Raw genomic sequence first — 18126 nt, 5'->3', positions numbered from 1 at the left:
CTTATCATCCTTGTTAACTCATTCACTGCTTTTCTGTTTGTGCTGCGCTACGCGAAACACATGAGCCCTGGCATTTCGATTCCTGAAGGAATACCACAGTGGAAGGCGCACCCCGCGACCACCGGAGCGTATCGGGCGTGTGGCGTGGTCAGCAATAAATATTCGCTAAATGGAAATGTTCCTAATGCTTACGATGCTCCAAGACGGCTGTACATGTGGTCGTAGAGATAGTATTTATTGCACCATAGCAAATTTTTTTCAACAAAGCCTGCATAGAAAAAGTTTTTTTATCATTTGTTTGATACCGTCGGTAGAACGCATTCATGTGGCTCTGATATGTTGAACTTCCGCAAGTGTTGGAGACGCCAGAGGTACGTATTGGTGTCACCAAATCACACTTCTGCGGCCCATTCGCGCAAATTCAAACGCTTCGACATGTGTTGCTCTGCTGCATTGACTTGGATACAGTCCGCCAAGCGCTATTTCTTCAGTACCACGTGTTTGGACTTTCGGTCCGCATCGTTAAATGCTCATCCTGGCCACGTGGAAGCGCTCGAGTTCGAAATAGGGGGCATGGTAGCCTGGCTAACTTCACTAATTCGTCTGTGTGTTTACCCTTCGATCATACTCTGCATAAAGAGCATTGAACAACGACACAGCAAACGACTAGAATAAACGAGGACATGTATATTGGGCTTGAAGTCAAGCATGAATGCTTACAAACTCGGCCAAATTTCTGTTCCTTTAGGCGTTGGATCAGCAGCTTGCACTAGCATAGCTATCAGCTCCGGAAAGTCCATTCCTTGCTATGTCGGTTGTCCTTACAGCGAAGCTGTATATTTGTAATGGTACGTGTATTTTTGTTCTGTGTGAAGAAAAACCGTCCTCATTAATGACTCATAGCCCCGTAAGGCAGAGGCTACAAGCACTCAGCAAAAAGAAGCCAACTGTGCTTACATTCTTTGTAATCACGCACACAACAATCAGAACAGTATGCCAAAAACTATCATTATCAATGACTCATACCCACGTAAGGCAGAGGCTACTTGCACTCAGCAAAGTGCAGCGGACAGCGCGTACATATTTGCTTCTTTTTAAACATATATACAGTTGACAGGAAAGGCGAAGCGAGAAGCAGGCTGGCAACTGCCATAGAAAGGCGCACAACGGCGGCCTACTCTTCAGAAAGCAAGGGACAAGAACATAGAAAATCACGCATTCAACACGCAGAACAGCATACGTTTCAATAAAGAACAAGCTATAAAGATAACAGGGTCTCTTAAGGTCTCTCTAAAGAGATGAACGTCGAAAGCCTACTCTTCCTCCTCTTATCATTCGTCTCTTTCTCTTTGCCACTTCTCTTTCTTTTTTTCTTTTAGTCATTACTGCTCACTAATAAGCATTTTTAGTCATTTATAATCAATTGTGGACATTACAAGTCGCCGTTAGGCATGTTGGTCATATCGTAGTGATTAGTTGCCATTACAAGTCATTTCAGTCATTCTTAGTTATTGCTGGTCATTGCAAAGCATTTGTAGTCATTTCCAGTGAATTGTAGTCGTTACAAGTTTTCGTTAGCCATATTGGTCATTTAATAGTCATTACTAGTCATTAAAAGTATTTTCAGTCATTATTAGCCATTACTGCTTAAAACGATGCACCTTTAGTCATTTGTAATCAGTTGCGGTTATTACAAGCCGCCGTTAGACATGTTGGGCAAATCATAGCCACAAGTACTCATTGCAAGTCATTTCAGTCATTATTACTCATTACTGGCCATTGCTATGCACACTTAGTCATTTCTAATCAGTTGTAGTCGTTACAATCCGTCGCTAGACATATTGGTCATTTCGTAGCCATTAGTAGTCATTACCACTCATTTCAGCCATTATTAGTCATTACTGGTCCTTACTAAGCATTTTTAGTCATTTCTAATAAATTGTAGTCGTTGCAAGTTGTCGTTAAGCTTACTGGCCATTTCATTGTCATTACTAGTCATTGCAAGTCATTTCAGTCATTAGTCATTACTGCTCATACTAGACATTTCTAGTCATTTCTAATCAATCAGGGTCATTAATAGCCATCGTTGACATATTAGTCATTTCGGAGTCATTAGTAGTCATTACAACTCATTAGCATTCATTATTAGTCATCACTAGTCATTATTAACCTCTACCAATCTCTATTATAATGCTATAATTCACTAACTGTTACTATCACTCATTTCTCATTGTTTAATCTGTTTTTAATCTGCCTTCGTATGGCGCGACCACACTTCGGCGGACACTTCGATATCAGGTCTGCTGACAAACTTTATCATGAGCGTAGAGAGGCTTTCGCCATAAAAAAAGAGAATTTGAACCACATAAGCGATTATAAGGCGCTCTTGATAGTAATGCGATGCAAGTAGCGCTCTCTGCAAACGTTTCCTGGTAAAGATTCCTGTTACACAAGCTAGGTTACTAGCTAAATAATCTAGCTAGTTAGGCAATCTAGATAATCTTATAAATCTAATAAATCTAGCTTACTGAATAGGCAATGTAATAAATCTAGCTTACTTAGGCACGAGGAGTCCCAAAGTGCTAAAAAGTTCGTGTGTGCGAAGTGTTAATTCTATATCACTCATTACAATATCCTTCAGAAATTTGAGTACATCAAAAAAAGAAAAAAAAGAAAACGCCAGCTTTTTTATTCAATATAGATTTGATATCTGCCATATCACTGAATTAAAATTACCACTTTATTACTTTGAATTTTCTTACTTTTGTAAGTTTTAGTTTATTTGTTAGTTTTCATTATACCACATGCCTTCCTCCTAATCAATTGAACTATAGCCATTGGGTTCTTCTCGAGTTCCAACATTAAGGTTGAACGCAATTACTTGAGGAAAAAAGACGGCAAATAAAATTCGGATGGCTCTTCTAACAGTCGGAGAATGCTGCGATCGCAATAAATAAATTCAGAGCTTGGCAGCCTTTGTGCGGCTGTTACGTGAAAAGTTGACGGTGAGGAGGCTTGTCAGCTTAACATGTGTACAGTTATCCTTTACGCGTACTTGGTAACCGACGCTCTCAGAGCGCATATTCGCCACGTTACCCGACTACCTTCTCACCATCTTGCCGCTCTACTCGCAGAAAGGCCACACGCAACTATCTGTCGTATAATTGTTGCCAGTCGTAACTCACTGCCGTCGAGCTACATGCCTGCAGCAAGACCATCATCACCTTTATGGTGCCTGCACAGACCTGAAATGCGCCTCACCATCCCAGGAATCACGAAGAAGGCTAACATATGCCGTCGTTTGTCCTGAAGCAGGAGACATTAAACTTTTACAGGAGGTGCACAGTGGCCGCGTACACGTTTACATCGATCGCTCGGTCACACCTACAAGTTCAGCTGCTGCTGTGATGATACCAACAAGATCCGTCAAAATGAGCTGAAAACGTCGCATGTATCATCAACGACAGCTGCTGAACTAGTAGCCTTGTGCGCGGCTCTTCAATTCATTCAGGAGCAACCGCCCAGTGCTTGGCCAGTCTTCCGTGATTCCAAGGCAGCCCTACAGAGTGCACTCTCAGCACTGCGCCATGAATAACATGAACCGCTCGTCGCAGAGATCAGAGAAGTACTCCATCACATAGTTGAAGGACGCGATGTCATATATCAGTGGTTGCCTAGTCACTGTGGCACAGATGGTAATGATGGAGCAGACGCAGCTGCCCGATCTGCCCATGACGGCGTCAACGTTGCCATTCCTCTTTCGAGAGCCGACGCAGCGAAAAAACTTGCCGTACTTACACACGACCTGACACTAGCTCAGTGGATGTCATCCGATTTCATAAGTCCACGTCTTCATACCCTGGACCCTAATTTACAACTCCGTATTCCGCCCGAGCTTCCACGACGCGACTGCACCCTTCTAGTTCGCCTATGGCTTGGAGTAGCATTTTCAAATGCGTACTCTTTTCTTATCAGAATTTCCAACAGCGCACTTTGTGACTTCTGCGGGTGCAATGAAACAATCGCGCACCTTCTTTGTCAGTGCTCTCGTTTCAACCCGCAAAGAGCAGTCCTCTCAGCCACCCTAGACAAACTGGACAAGCGTCCAATGGCAGAAAACAAGATCCTTGGAAACTGGTCTACGCGAACATCAGCGCCATCGGCTATGATGGCGCTGCTGCGGTATTTTAATGACACTGGACTTTCTGACAGATCGTGACTTCACTGTGTGACGCAGGATTGTACGGTGACACTGCATAACACTAGGAACGCCTTTGCGGGCTGCGTGACAGTGCCCACAGAAACAGTTTGTGTGTACGTGCGTGTGTGTGTAGTTATTGATTTTTTCTTTTTTTAAATCGTTCTCTCTCACCTTTCGCGTCCCCTTGCCCCTCCCCCAGTACAGTTTAGCCAACCGGAGGTTCTCTGGTTAACCTCCCTGTCCTTCCTTTGCTTTTCTCTCTCTCTCTTTGCGCGTTCTTATAACGGTGTTGTTTAAAAAGACCTGCTGTCTTGCGGCAAGGCTTGCAATGTCAAACTAGCTCATGTAGCTATGCTGACCTCAGGGAACGTTCCAGTCTGCCTGAAAGATACACCCAGATTGCATGCATCAAGTTACTGCTGGTCTCATGATGACTCAATAGATTTCGCTAACACTTCCATTTTTATAAAGCCCATAAATCAGAGCACCCATGAAAGTCTGAAGCTTTTCATATTGAAACATATGTGCAGTTTTGTGTGAGCGGGCTCTCTATAACTTTACCTAAATAGAAGGTTCCTTTTATACATAATGCCGGACTACGCGCATGCGATCGCTCATTTTGCTAACCCGCCGTCCAATTTCGGCAGCATCATGTTTCTTTCGTGACCATTCTCATTCGCACAGGTTTTCAATAGACCTTGAATTTGAAGATAGTGACCGTGTCTTGCATGATGTTTTCTCCTCTTTCTTATTGCGCTGAAAATGTTTATTGAGTGCTCGACCATTGTCTCCACTAAGCTTTGTTGCCTCCAGGCGACTCTTATTGCTTGATGCCAAGATTACCCTCCGAAAAACAAGACCATGAAATTTTTGAAGTGACGCTGCACTGTCGACCTTCCATCCAAATCTCCTGCGCCCATTCAAACATGCTTCACGTACATATCGACGGCGTTTCTCTGTGTCAGCTAGTAGCTGTCGTTTTGTTTTGTATATCCACGAAATTATTGTTTCTCCGCTTGTTTCCGTTGGGCAGCTATAGCTACTGAACTATCGCTGTATTTCAGTAGCGTAGTTGTAGTTGTTCGTGACGATTATTTTGCCTTGCGTCTTGCTCCTTGTCCATCCTCCTGACAACGACGAACAGGATGCCGACGCTTTCCTTCTCAGCAATTTCTGACTTTCGCGACATTGTTACTGAGCAGCGAATGGACGACTCTCACCGGTGGATCAATGAGCGCTTGACTTCTGGACAATCAGATCGCTAAACCGGAATGTTTGTGTTCCATGACGCATTCTTTATCGACGCAACATCAGCTATGATGGACAAAATTTACTGCTAGTTGTCACTCATCATCTCCGCTCTATTGCTTTTCCTGGGCTCCGTGCCGCACCCAATGCCGGACACCTTGGCAGCTCCCGCACTTACGACAGAGTTCGACGTCGCTTCTTCTGGCCAGGCCTTTACCGCAGTGTGCGACGTTACTTTGTGGCTTACCACCCCTGCCAGCGCCAAGAGATGCCGTGTGCGCAACCCGATGGCCACCTTCATCCAATTGATGTTCCCACAGATCCTTTCTTGTCGGCATGGACCCTATTGATCCCTTCAACACATTCATAAAAGGGAACAAATGAATAGCCGTTGCCAAATACTATGCAGCGTGCTACGCCGTTACACGTGGCCTGCCCACCGATGTGTTGCAGGGGTAGCAGACTGTTTACTTTAAGACGTGATTCTTCACCATGGTGTACCAAGGCAGCAGCTGACAGATTGTGGCCGCTACTTCCTGTCTCACTTTGCCGAAGCCACTTCGTTCCTCCTCCACCGCACACAAGCTGGCAACCGCGTATTACTCAGAAATGAACGGACTGACTGAACGACCGAATCGCGCCCTTACAGAGATGTTGTCTATGTACGTTGCCAAAGACCATCACGAATTGCACAGCACTTTGCTCTACGTGACATTTAACGATGTTTCGTCCCGTCATGATACCACCGGTTTTTCGGCCTTCTACCTTTTATTTGGTCGCCATACCATTCTGCTTTTTGACACCTTGCTACCTTCGGTGCCGCAGCATATCACAGAATACGCCCATGCAGATGCCGTTCGTCGGTCTCGTATGGCTCGCCAGATTGCCTGTGATTGGCTTACAGCGGCTCAGGCGTCCCAAAAGTCCCGCTACGACAGTCGCCACCGGAACGTTCAATTATCTCCCGGAAATCTCGTTCTTCTGTGGACTCCAAGTCGCCACATAGGCCTGTAGGAAAAACAGCTGTCACGCTATGCCGGGCTTACCGGGTACTGGTAAGATTAGGTCACTTAAACTACGAAATCGCCCGTGTTGAAGACAAGGTATCCTCGTGCCAGCTACGAACTGACGTCGTCCACGCGTGCCGTTTAAAACCATACCACTCACCTCATTCGCTATCATTTTACCAAGAACCGGGACGGCGCTCCTGCACCCGGGGGCAATGTTTGGTGCATTTGGACACGACCGTGCGCGCAAGAGGATGATGAAGAAGAAGTGGCAGACTGTCTCCTGGAGGTGTGACCTTTGTACTAGCCTGCGCTATTACCAGAATCTTTCCCCCATGTAAATAGGTGTACATACATTTGTGCATCGGGCTGCCTCTTAGTAGCATTATTATTGAGTTTATGAGTAAAATTGGATCGCAGATAAATTTGGCGAAATGGTAATTCTTTAACGAACGAAGCACACTCGGTGCCGCAAGAATATTCGGTCCCAAGCCTTATAGAGACGGTATGATCCCATCGCATTTTCTTTGGCTCCACCTACCCGATTCAATTCTCCGGGATCAGGAAATTGAAGAAACAATTACGTGTCACGTTCAAACACAACTGCAGCTAAAGTTGGGACTTCCATGGTACATAACGTAACTTGAAAATTGTCGAGCAATGCGTTATTACACGCGTAATACTTAGGCCATTTTTCGATAATACAGGAGCAAGAAAATATAATTAGCCGCCATAGTTCACACTTATTCTTTCCAGCTTTGAACCAGCAAGGAGAGTTATAAAAACTTATATGGCTATGCAGCGGTAAATGCCAAAAAAGCGTTATCATTGCGATGCACCTGTTTAAAGTCACACACACACATTATTTAAGCTAAACAGCGTTCGACCCATTGAAAAGTGTTGTTCAAGAGCTGCTGTCTCTTCGAGGAGGGAAGTGCAACCAGCCATTCGAATACACTTTATGAACTTTATACGGGCATGCACTGTTTATATTAACACTCGTGATAATGAAAAAGCTAAAAGTGTATCGGTTTTGACAAACGAAGTACTAAAATACCTTTAGGAGACGCGATGTTTCTTCATCAATTCATCAATATGTAACTGAATTGTACCTTACGCGACCAAATACAACCAAATATTCGCAGTATGATAGCGCACAACACGTATGATATCTTTTCTCGGGCAATAATGAAGCCGCGTGACGCTTGGTCCTTTCAGAATTTAGCTTAACAGCATAGTATCCGGCAGTGTTTTTTCACATTACGTCGCATGACAAAGAGCATAATTAATAGCTGTCGCACTTGATAAATTGATTTTTGTTCATTGGGTAGTGGTGTAAACTCAATAGTGTATTTTGACAGTAGAATAAAGGCGCGAAAGTAATTGCTTGATCAGGTCGTAAATGCATGAGTAGTTCAAAAGTGTTTAAGTGATACAGGTTGCCGGCGGAGCTGAACATTTCCTAACAATGAAGAAACACTAACGCTTCGCGTAGTCTTTCCTGTGAAAGCGCTGTTTTGCGCTACGAGAATTTTACATATTGACGCTTTTGGGTTTTACTGCAGGTCCCAGATGAAGACATCCGTCTACTGGATCCATTATGAACGTTACCCCGAGTACCTAGATGTGCGGTTGAAATCTTGCACTGGATCTTTTGTGTGGACTGTAACAGATAGCATAATAAGTCCCTTTCCAATAATGGCGCATGTTGCCGTCCCTGTTAAAGTGACAGGGCTAACACCAAGGATGGTACAATTTGATCTGAACAATTTGACAAGCACGGTACAGAAGATAGAAAAGTGGAATCACCAAACATCAACACTCGGCCGGGCAAACCTGCTAAGGGTAAGATGGTGACGATCACATTGAAAGTGCACATAGATGCACTAAACATGACTTTCAAGCGTAGCCGTCTAGTATGTACAGATATACTATTGTTTTCTCCTAAATTGTATTATGTGTCCTTCTTCCGCTCTGCCGTTTGAGGCAGTCGGCTGCCTATTTTCTTTCTACTCATTTCTTTCCGTCTCAATCATTTGTAAAAGTTATCATTAGTACTACTGCTAGCACCTGTTCACCCACAGTGAGAATGTGTTACGAGGAAATTTTCGCAGTATCGGTGCTTTTAGTACAACTATTACAAGTAATTTTTTATTCTGTTACTACAAATAAAACTACCCTAGTATAACAAGTAAACAATGGTGCTATTGCTACAATGTAATACTGCTATATTTATTATGAAACCAGTCAATGATCAATTTTATGTACTTGTCATCTTACGACACTTTCTACTGTTTAGTTCGGAAACTTACGCTATACAGAACCGATGGACAATTTCCTTCACCTACGGCGAAATCTACTTCTGGATATAGACGTCTTATTTTCTGAGTTCATTTCTAGACGATCTCTGTATTGAGCTTTTACATGAGGAGAAGCTCTTGTTTTATGTTTGATTCAGGACTCGTCATTTTTAGGAGTACCTTTTTAGTGCATAGAGAACTTCAATTTCCCTAGGCTAGTATTGCAAATATAAGCTACTGAAATGACGAAATCTTTAAAATCTTTGTTTCTAGAGATGCACGTTCGTAGCCAACGTGGGTTTCCACGGTTATCTGCAATATTCGGACAAGCTACGAGACGAAACCATGGAAACGCCACACGCAGTAGGTGTTGGAGTACTCGAGGACAAAGAGAAAGGACTCGAGAGCCACGACGACGACGAAACATTGACATATAATGTTACAGGAATCTATCAAGAGAGCATCTACTGTTTTGATGTCAACAGTAATAAATGAAACCTCCATAATTCGCAGAAGTCACCAAAGCATTTTCTCACGAGAAATCCGTTTTAGGTGCTCATCGTTCGAGCCTAGATAACTAAGTGAATAATCCATACATTCGCAATATGTTATCACTAGGCATAATAGTGCATAGCTTTGGCTGGTCTACAAAAGTGGGCATGTACTAAAATAGCTTGATGTTAGGAGCAGCACGTACCGCAGAATGACGTGCTTTACAGTCTGTATGGAGAAGTGCGACCCAAGTTCACTAAGGCCAAACTAACTGCCTAGCAAGTAAAACGAGGAAATAGTGACGCCAACCAATTGGACAAACAAAACCTAGAAACGGAATAATAAAGAAAACTGCCGCACAAGCGAAGCTTCACTTACTCGCCAAGAGAGCGGTCACTGTCGTGACACTGTAAACAAAAGTTTGAGGTTCTACACATGGTCATACTACGCTTTGTGGGTTTCGTTATTTTTTCCGAAGTCACCGCACCGTACTTTCAGCTTTCCTCCCGAAAGATTTCGTATAGGCCGCTAGCCTGACGGTGAGTCGTGTGATATGTGCTTTCAGTGCTTTGCTTTCGCTACGCCGATGTTTCTAGTTCCTACGAAGTAGCTTGAAGATAGCAACAAAAACTATTATACCTTGCTAGGCGAGCCACAGCAAAAACTCCACTGTTTCTTGTGTGCGACCAGGTCACTTGGCTTTTGCTCTAGCATATACCCATTTCTGTTTAGCACTGATGAGGCCGGTTGCTTTAATGAGAAGAGTTAGCACGCGGTTCCCCCTCTCGGAAAAGCAGAGTAGTGATTATTATCTAAGCAACATGGACTTGTCGGACATTTATCACAATAAATGTGCGATTGTCCCACGCGGAATGTGCAGTTATTAAAGACTGTACAAAAGAAATTTTCGAATTGGAACTGCTTGCGTTAGTCCCTGAACTATAAGCATGCTTAAAGGGCGAGTCGCTGGGTAGCACCATTCTTAGGTTCGGGAAATTATAGCGAGTTGAATGACATTTGGCTGTTGCTATAGTGCTCTGACTTGTCTTAGCGACACTTGTAAAAATCCGCAGCGAAGCCTACAGCAGACAAAAGCATAAGGATCATAGAATAGCCACATATATTGCGCCGCTTATAATACCGCAATTACTAAAATCTAAGCCTTCATCTCTAAGCCGAGCATCCATGTTCTGAAAATATGAAAACAGTAAAATTTCCTCGATTGGAAGTCGACTATAGTTAAAATGAAAACTACAATAGCCACGAAAAGGAAATGATAGGTATTGACAATGTGCACTGGTAGCCACACATTTTGCCGGCCTTACCGCAAGAAGCCGCGTGATCGGCGCTATAACTGCCTTGCCGAAGACTAACATAGAAAAAGAAAGACGGAGACTTCGCCCTCACTGCGCGCATTAAATGTTGTCGAAACGGCCTACCGTGCTACTGCACACCATGGTTCCTAGTAATCGCTGCATCGCGCGTTTTTTTTTTATGCGTGGCTTAGCGGCATGTCATGTTTCTCCGTTATTGGATCTGGAGGACAGTCCCACCGCTGTCCACCAGTTATTGGATTTTGTCATCGAGTGCGGGAGTTGGCCGACGTTGAGGAGGATTTTGAGAGGAAAACTGGAGGTTTATTTACATTATTTACAGTATAAACATGATGCAATAAACAGTCATAAAGTCGTTGATGGCCGACAGCAAATCGGACGCTGCGACCCGTGGCAAGAAGCCCGACAAAGATGAATGAAGGAAGGAATGCTTCTCTCGGCTCCCTGTCTCTCGCTTTTAACCCCTTCGGTGTCTAGGGATCACGTCACTTTTTTGACCAATCGTCGAGTCCACTCAGGTGGGGTCATTTCGCTCCAATGATAGGTGCCCGTACAAGTGCCGTCACAATCGGCGGATGGGTGTTGGTTTCAAGCGACCTTTCAGAGCTGCAAAACAACTTCGCTGGGGACGCATATTACCTGGAACAATGCCAGGCTCCCGTTGCACTTTTGGGAAAAGTCCAGCAACGGGACAATAGCTCCAGATGCGGCGCACGAGGAGGGGCTCGCCAACTTGTCTGGACGTGCTGCGTCTAAAGAAGGCGTTAGACGCGCTTCTGCGCACCTTAATTGGGTGCGACGGTGATTGGATGCGGTCTGGTGAACTCGAGTGATGCCAGGAAAAAGTCCCGTATCTAACATCGTATAGACTCGTGTAAGGGCCGCACCTGTGCAAGGGCAGCACCCACTACTTGGCAGCACAAAACTTGGCCGAAAGATTCCATCGGAGAAACGCAGGCGTTCTGTGCCTCGATTCCGCGCGCGCGCGGCGGTGCATTTTCTCACGCTGAGTATTTCTGGGTGCCGCTACTAGATGGTAAGAGCTGCGCGTCGACCTTAAAACCCCTCAAACCTCATAAAGTCGCGACACACTTTGAAGAATGCCGATTCCTCGCGTGCGCTGGCCGAGGCCGGCGCCACGTCGCTATTGGCGTAATGTCATCATGTGGGCCTTCGCGCCGGCTTCGTTTGTTTGCAGTCACGCTCCATCGCCATTTTCGCTTGAGAAGCGTCTACTGACTGGCGAGGAGCGCACATTTATGCCCTTGCTATTCCGTGTTGTTCCGCTTTGCGAACTCTTTGAGCTAAGTTTGGTGGCAAGTGTGACGTTGCTTCACAGTATTTTCCATCATCATGACCTGCTGCACCTTCATATGTCAAAATAGTTTCAGTAAAGGTAAAGGAATGAAACTCGTCTCGATACCGTCCGGTAAGCGCGCCGGGTTAAGTAAGGCATGGATTGATCGAATTTAGAGGGAGAACTTTTACACAGTTCCCTGAGCATGTTGGCGCGACTTGTCTGCACTTTTTAACGCGATTCCTACGCAACGTGTACTTTGTTTATATAAGCATTACGTGGTAGTATTTGGTGCACCTAATTGTATTGTTCGCCAACAGACATGAATTCACGGCCACGCGAGGCTGTGTCGGAAACGTGGTCACAATGTTTTTGGGATTCAAGCCTGTCCTTTTAACAAAATTTGAGGTTCTAGCGCGAAAACCCATCTTAGGAAGCAGTTATCTGCCTTTTGTGGTTACTTACTACCCTTCTTTAGAGCGAATAGCTTTGTTTGCTTTTTTCGTTCGTGTTCGTCATTGGCGGTCACCCGGTGAATTTGCGATATGAAGAAGAAGCGTGCGTGCTCTCCCGAAACCAAGTTACGGGGCACGTTCGTCACTCAACGACACCATCATAGATCTTTGTGAAGTATATGTGCTAATTCGCGTGAACATTAAAGTGTGTGAAGGTTAAGATGGTTAAGGTGGAGCATTCGCAAAGAAAACGTGCGGTCCCCCGCTCGTTCACTGGCTCGGTTATCGTCGTTTGCTCGTTCATTCAAAAATTATTTCCTATGGCCACTATGTCTCTTAGATGCACTAGGCGTAGGTCACTTAGGCTGGTGCGCTTAATTACGTAACGAGGCAACAATGGTTTCTAAATATTAACGACTGCATCGTCCCACTTACCCATTTTCGGCCGCATCATAGCATGGCAATTCTTTGCGCATTCATCACTTTACTAAATTCATATCTCGCAAATGGTATCTCAGAGCGAGTGCAACCATCCTCAATGCCTGCAAATCAGTGAACTCGGTTCGCCACAAGTACGTCACTACGCGAACGGACGAGCTAACCCACGGTGAAATGTTATTTGTGATGAATCATTAACCTAAACAATTATTTACTCATCGTCAGTATGCTATGCTCTTGTTTGAGCCTGTATGAAGCGCTGTTACCGCGTTCCCGCTTCGCGAACGAATACTGAAACACTGATTTCATTTTCTAAATATGCAGACTACAAACTCAATGATCGACCACGTGTACTTATGTCAACTTTGAGACACGAGATGCACCAGCGCCTACCTCCGCGCATTTGTACGTACGTAGAAGATTGGGAAACTCGCACGTTGGTGGCACTGTAGCTTTTTACTCTCTATTGAAGCTTCAGACCAGCGATCGTGCCCTTTGCTAGCCTTTGTGCGTCATAGCTGATATGCATCTCGAATTCACGTGGTAACGACAGCGCGGTGTATTTAGGTTGATGAGCGCTTGCTGAAGGCCAGTATATTCGCACTCGATCGCAAACGTGTTATTTACCACCATTCGCTACAAGTTCTTGTGACACGCGCTTGACAAACTTTGCCTACCTAACTGCAGCGCACGCGACACATTCCAAGTCATCATGGTGCGGCGTTAACGCTCGCTTAAATACTTTTTTTAAAATAGTTATAAACACAGAAAAAGGGCTGCGGTCACTGAATTTGTGTAACCCTGCGTATAGAAATTTTATGAGGTACACAAGTTTCCTCGGAGCTAGAAAGACAACGTAAACGCTTAAAGCGCACAGCCTTGCCGTGCGTGCATTGACTCTGTGAAAGATCATCTGCTACGCTCAAGCGTTGTAGGTGGTGGTACGGTCAAGGAGGGAGCAAGAGAGGAAAAATGAGGCGGAGTGGAGGCGAAGGAGGAGAGTGTCGCTACTTTACAAAGTTTCAGGGGTTTTATTTGACCTCTGATGCAACGGTAAATCGGGGATCTGCGGTGGGCACAAGTCGCCGCCGGCGTCGGCACCATTCTGACCAAGAGGTTCGGTCCCTTGTAAAGGTGAACACCACGCCTCATCAGAATTGTGAAAAAGAAATCAGGCTCTCACACACGTCTATGGGGTAGTTTGAGCACCTGCTAACGAAATCGTCGAGTCTTAGCTGCACTCAGGCTCCTAATTCAGATAACAAATAAAAAAAATGGAACGGTCTAAATTTTAATAAATACGGTATCAGAACTGAAAAAATATAAACACTAGACAATAAATGAGCGGCGATGCCAGTGCCTTTTAAATGTAGCTCAGTCATCGCGGAGTAACCAAAAGTCACTTGGTGCGGTAGAAACATCTGCAGTAGTAAACTAACCGCGAACAGTTCGGTTTTCCCATAACATTCGACAGCTATACTCCGTTCGGAAAGCTTTCTTGGTTGTTTTGGAAGATCTGCCCCAAAGCGTAAAAAAACCTAAATGGAAGCTTCCGGCTCTACATTGTTAAAAAACTGCACCAGTTTTTTGCATACTTGTCCCTCTCCCGACAGCCGTAGTTTTCAGGCAGGTCTTGTTAAATGTTCACAATGCCATTCAGGCGCCCTGTGGGTCAGCTGGAATGCGAACGGTCACTAAAGTGAATAGTTAACGGAACAAATACATTAGTGGGCCACTACAATGCGCTAGCGCGCACAGGCATAATGAAACATTTTCACGATACATCGCTCTGGTTGCACATAGCGTATGTATTTAATTGAATTCCAAGACAGGCGATTGCAAACGGCAAGCAGTCAACACTCTCGATGCTTCAACGCCTAGAGAGCAAACGGATCGAGGCAATTTGACTGGACAGAATCGTTATACTGTGTGCCACTCTAACTATTGGAACAGGCCCGAAGCAAGTTATTTGCTACAGGTAGCGAAAATTCTCTTGTATAGTGCCTTAGGTGATCTTCCGCCAAGGACGCACCAATAAAAACTTTCACACGTGCCAAAGACATAACTCAGATTCTGAGAATCGGAGCAGAGTAGCAGAAGAAAGGGTAGGCAACTGGTGACAAGCCACTTCTCTGGCCCGTATCATCTTTCTTCGTCAATATGGACCGGGAACAACGTAGGGCACTCTCTCACACTACATATTCTTCTCTGTTCTAGGCACCATACCATGATCGAAAAAGGTATCTTAAGTGAGGCCAACGTTTACAGCTTTGCCAAGTTTAGCATCATTCTTTACGAGCTCCGTAATGAAGATGATGATAAATAATGATGTAGGAACTCTCTTATCGGCAATCAAAACTCGCGGCTGCCACCTACTCGATGGCTCTTCAAGTCCACAAAAGTCGCAATAATACTACGGCGTAAACTGCAGCGTAAGACAAAGATGGCGTGTACATGTCAATGTTATAAATTTATTTCAACTCACCTGCTTGTTTGTGCTTCGAAGGATAGCTATGGTAAGCAGCTTATTCTTTAGGACCGTCAAACCTGAATAGTGCACATTTTATGGCGGCAGGTTACAACCCAAAGTCAGTTCCAACATTGTCGCACTGGATGTGATCGAAAGTTTCACATCGTCTTGAGTGAAGATTCCACTTAAAATCAATTGAGCTTTGCCCTGGATGCCTTTCATTGAAAACGTACCATATCGAAACAAAGAGAAAACAATCTGCTGTGTGTCATTATGTGCTGTTGCAACATGTAAACGCGGTGTTGTATACAGGTATGCCTGAACTCTACGTAAACATTGCTTAACATGGCCCAATGCAGCTTTTGAGCGCATGTCTAACAAGTTCTCTAACACGCCATAATTTACGCAACCACATTTAAGATTGCAGTCATATCAGCCTCAATGTTCCCATCATTTTTAAAACTTGGTGGCATTTATTATGCTACTAAACCGTTTTCGTAATGCATACTTATAACACTCAATAATGCTTTTTGCTTTGGTGGCTGTGTAATCTACACGCACTCAATTGTGCCTGCCACTAAATAAAAAAAATTGACCCCGAATGATATTTAACACAAGATGCCTGGTTTTATGCATGGATTACACTCTGCAAACCAACTGCAGTCTTAAAAACAAGGTGTTTAAAGGGAGAGCGGAATTTGCAGTAGTTATGTGGAGTGTTCAACATGTGACATATTGTAGGCAGTGGATTTATCAAGCCCTGTTTGCACATCGAGTCCACTGTGGCGTAGCGGTCACATAAGGCGCAACCGAACGTTCCCGTGACGTTCGTCGGAGTGTAGTAAACTGATGACACACCAGAACATTTTCAGAGATAAAGTTTCTTGGATCATGACACCACACGTCGGAGGATCACAAAGCAACGCAGCGATTGCTACGATTCATGAAATTGACTGGCCTCAGACCAATTCCAGGCGTGAAATAATGGGCAAATGCACTTGTTCACACTGAGAGCACCCGTTTTGCTCCCTCTAATTTCTTTCTTCCCATCCCTTCAACCACGTCGCCCGCTTACGGCAGGAAACCGGACGAGTGTCTAGTTCACCTGCCTCCATTTCCTTTGTTCTCTTCGTCCTCCTTCCGTAGGAATGTGTTTCTGGGGCAACGCTTCCTTGCGGCGATGTTAACATCATTCAGGAAGGTCAATATGTTTCATCAAACGTTGATTTTGTCTTCGTTGTGGCGCTCTGTTTAATTATTCTTCAAGTCACAAGGACCGATATTTAAAGCGTTGTACTTTCTTTCACTAGCGTAAAGTGCGTATTGAACTAAAGTAAACTGAACAAGTAAATTTTGATGTGAAACATTCTTTATCTCATTCTTCATATTTTGCAGAAGTTGGAAAGGTTGCTGCCTTACCCCGCTTTAACTAAAATTAAATGCCATCCAGGTCTGTGAAGGTAGATGACCAGCAAAGCTGTGTATATGGGCCCCTGAACGGCAGTTGTCCATTGCCGCGCGTCGTACCCCCCGGCCGACTGTCTGGCCGAGTGGATCCTCATTCACACATGTGCAATGAAATTTGTTAAACCTTCTCCACCCCTCAACTCCGGCCAAGAGCACCAGTTTGAGCCCTGACCCTACATGGACAACCTGGGTTACACTGGCTCAGCTGTGCTGCGATGAGCAGTTGTCCATTGCCGCGCGTCGTACCCCCCATGCAAATAAATCAAAGGCGACGCGCGACTAGTCGCTCCTCAAGGATGCTGAGCCTCGGTAGATGATGAGGCACTGGGGGCATACACATCGATGTATTCTTCCAACACGCAGCACAACACCTTTTACTAACGAATCGTGGCACGTAGAGCAGACACACCCCTCACCGCACTGCGATGGCACACACTGATTCACCATATCCAAGGCGATCGTGCGTTGGTCGACGTCCCGCAGTGCAAGAATGGTTATGAGGTCACTCTAAAAACACAAGCAGTCGCACACAACACAGGCTACATAAAATTGGTTCCCCAGAATGTCCCACTCAAATCTGGCGGTAGCTGTAGTGAAACGTTCCAAGTTTGAGAGATTGGGGCCACATGGACGGTTCGCATTTTCCGCCTCGCGGTCCCCGCGGGAAGCTCGCTTACGGGACCGCCACCACGGGAAAGCGGAAGGAAAGGAAAGGAGATACACAAGCGCTTGGAACGCCGACTAAGAGAGGGCGGTGTGAACGTAGGCACGGCCGACGCGGTTCAAAGTGTAGTATCTGTTCTGATCAGATTAATATCTGACACGGGTTGTATTTGGACCCAAATTATTAAACTTCTTTCTGCAAGTTGGTGGAGTGCTTAAATCCTGCTTCACCTCCACGGCGGGTTCACCTGGTATTGCTCTATCTTCTAGAGCACGCTAACGGTGGGGTATTCACGTACGGGGAGTAATTCTCCATCAACACGGCTCGGTAGAAACACGCATTTTTTTCCAAAACCTAGCCATATTCAGATTCGCTATAGAAGAATATATTGTACGATTTAACCTTGTCCGCCGAGCACAGCAGCCGAGTTTTCTAACCCTTTCGGCCCTGGCGTCGTCAATTGATCCCACAAAGCAAAGCGCAATTCACACGTGTAAAACCAAAACTGAAAGTAAAAATTTTTTTGTGGGGTGTTCCTCTGAGAGCCCTATCGCCACTGCCATCAGTAACGGAGCGTTTTGTGGACGCTCACGCGAAGACGACGACGAAGTGTTCGTTCGTACCATGGCTGAGCAGCCTTCGGGTAAGTGTCAACATTCACAATCTATAACTTTTGAAGTCTCGAGTATTTGTCGCTGATATTTTTTATATTTATTTCCTACTGTTAGCGTAGGCGGCATGCGAAAAATTGTA

The 18126-nt window shown here is 44.9% G+C and overlaps 2 protein-coding genes and 1 pseudogene across 2 annotated transcripts in view; all 3 read left to right on the top strand.

Moving 5' to 3' along the window:
- LOC135915621 (uncharacterized) overlaps positions 1-9251 on the top strand; it is a 58012-nt gene extending 48761 nt beyond the window's left edge. The window contains exons 5-6 of the mRNA XM_065448731.2: positions 8022-8301; positions 9030-9251. Coding sequence (XP_065304803.2) covers positions 8022-8301; positions 9030-9251 — 502 coding nt within the window. The remainder of the gene's footprint in view (positions 1-8021; positions 8302-9029) is intronic.
- Positions 9252-17477: 8226 nt separating this feature from the next.
- On the top strand, positions 17478-17657 carry LOC135915630 (U2 spliceosomal RNA; annotated as a pseudogene).
- A 324-nt stretch (positions 17658-17981) lies between these two features.
- LOC135915622 (uncharacterized) overlaps positions 17982-18126 on the top strand; it is an 83053-nt gene continuing 82908 nt past the window's right edge. Inside the window, exon 1 of the mRNA XM_070536674.1 lies at positions 17982-18016. Coding sequence (XP_070392775.1) covers positions 17998-18016 — 19 coding nt within the window. The 5' untranslated portion in view covers positions 17982-17997. The remainder of the gene's footprint in view (positions 18017-18126) is intronic.

This window comes from Dermacentor albipictus, chromosome 3 (genome assembly GCF_038994185.2).
Source record: "Dermacentor albipictus isolate Rhodes 1998 colony chromosome 3, USDA_Dalb.pri_finalv2, whole genome shotgun sequence".
Classification (NCBI taxonomy): domain Eukaryota; kingdom Metazoa; phylum Arthropoda; class Arachnida; order Ixodida; family Ixodidae; genus Dermacentor; species Dermacentor albipictus.
The sequence above is the reverse complement of the archived record's forward strand: the minus strand, read 5'-3'. Positions and strand labels throughout refer to the sequence as shown.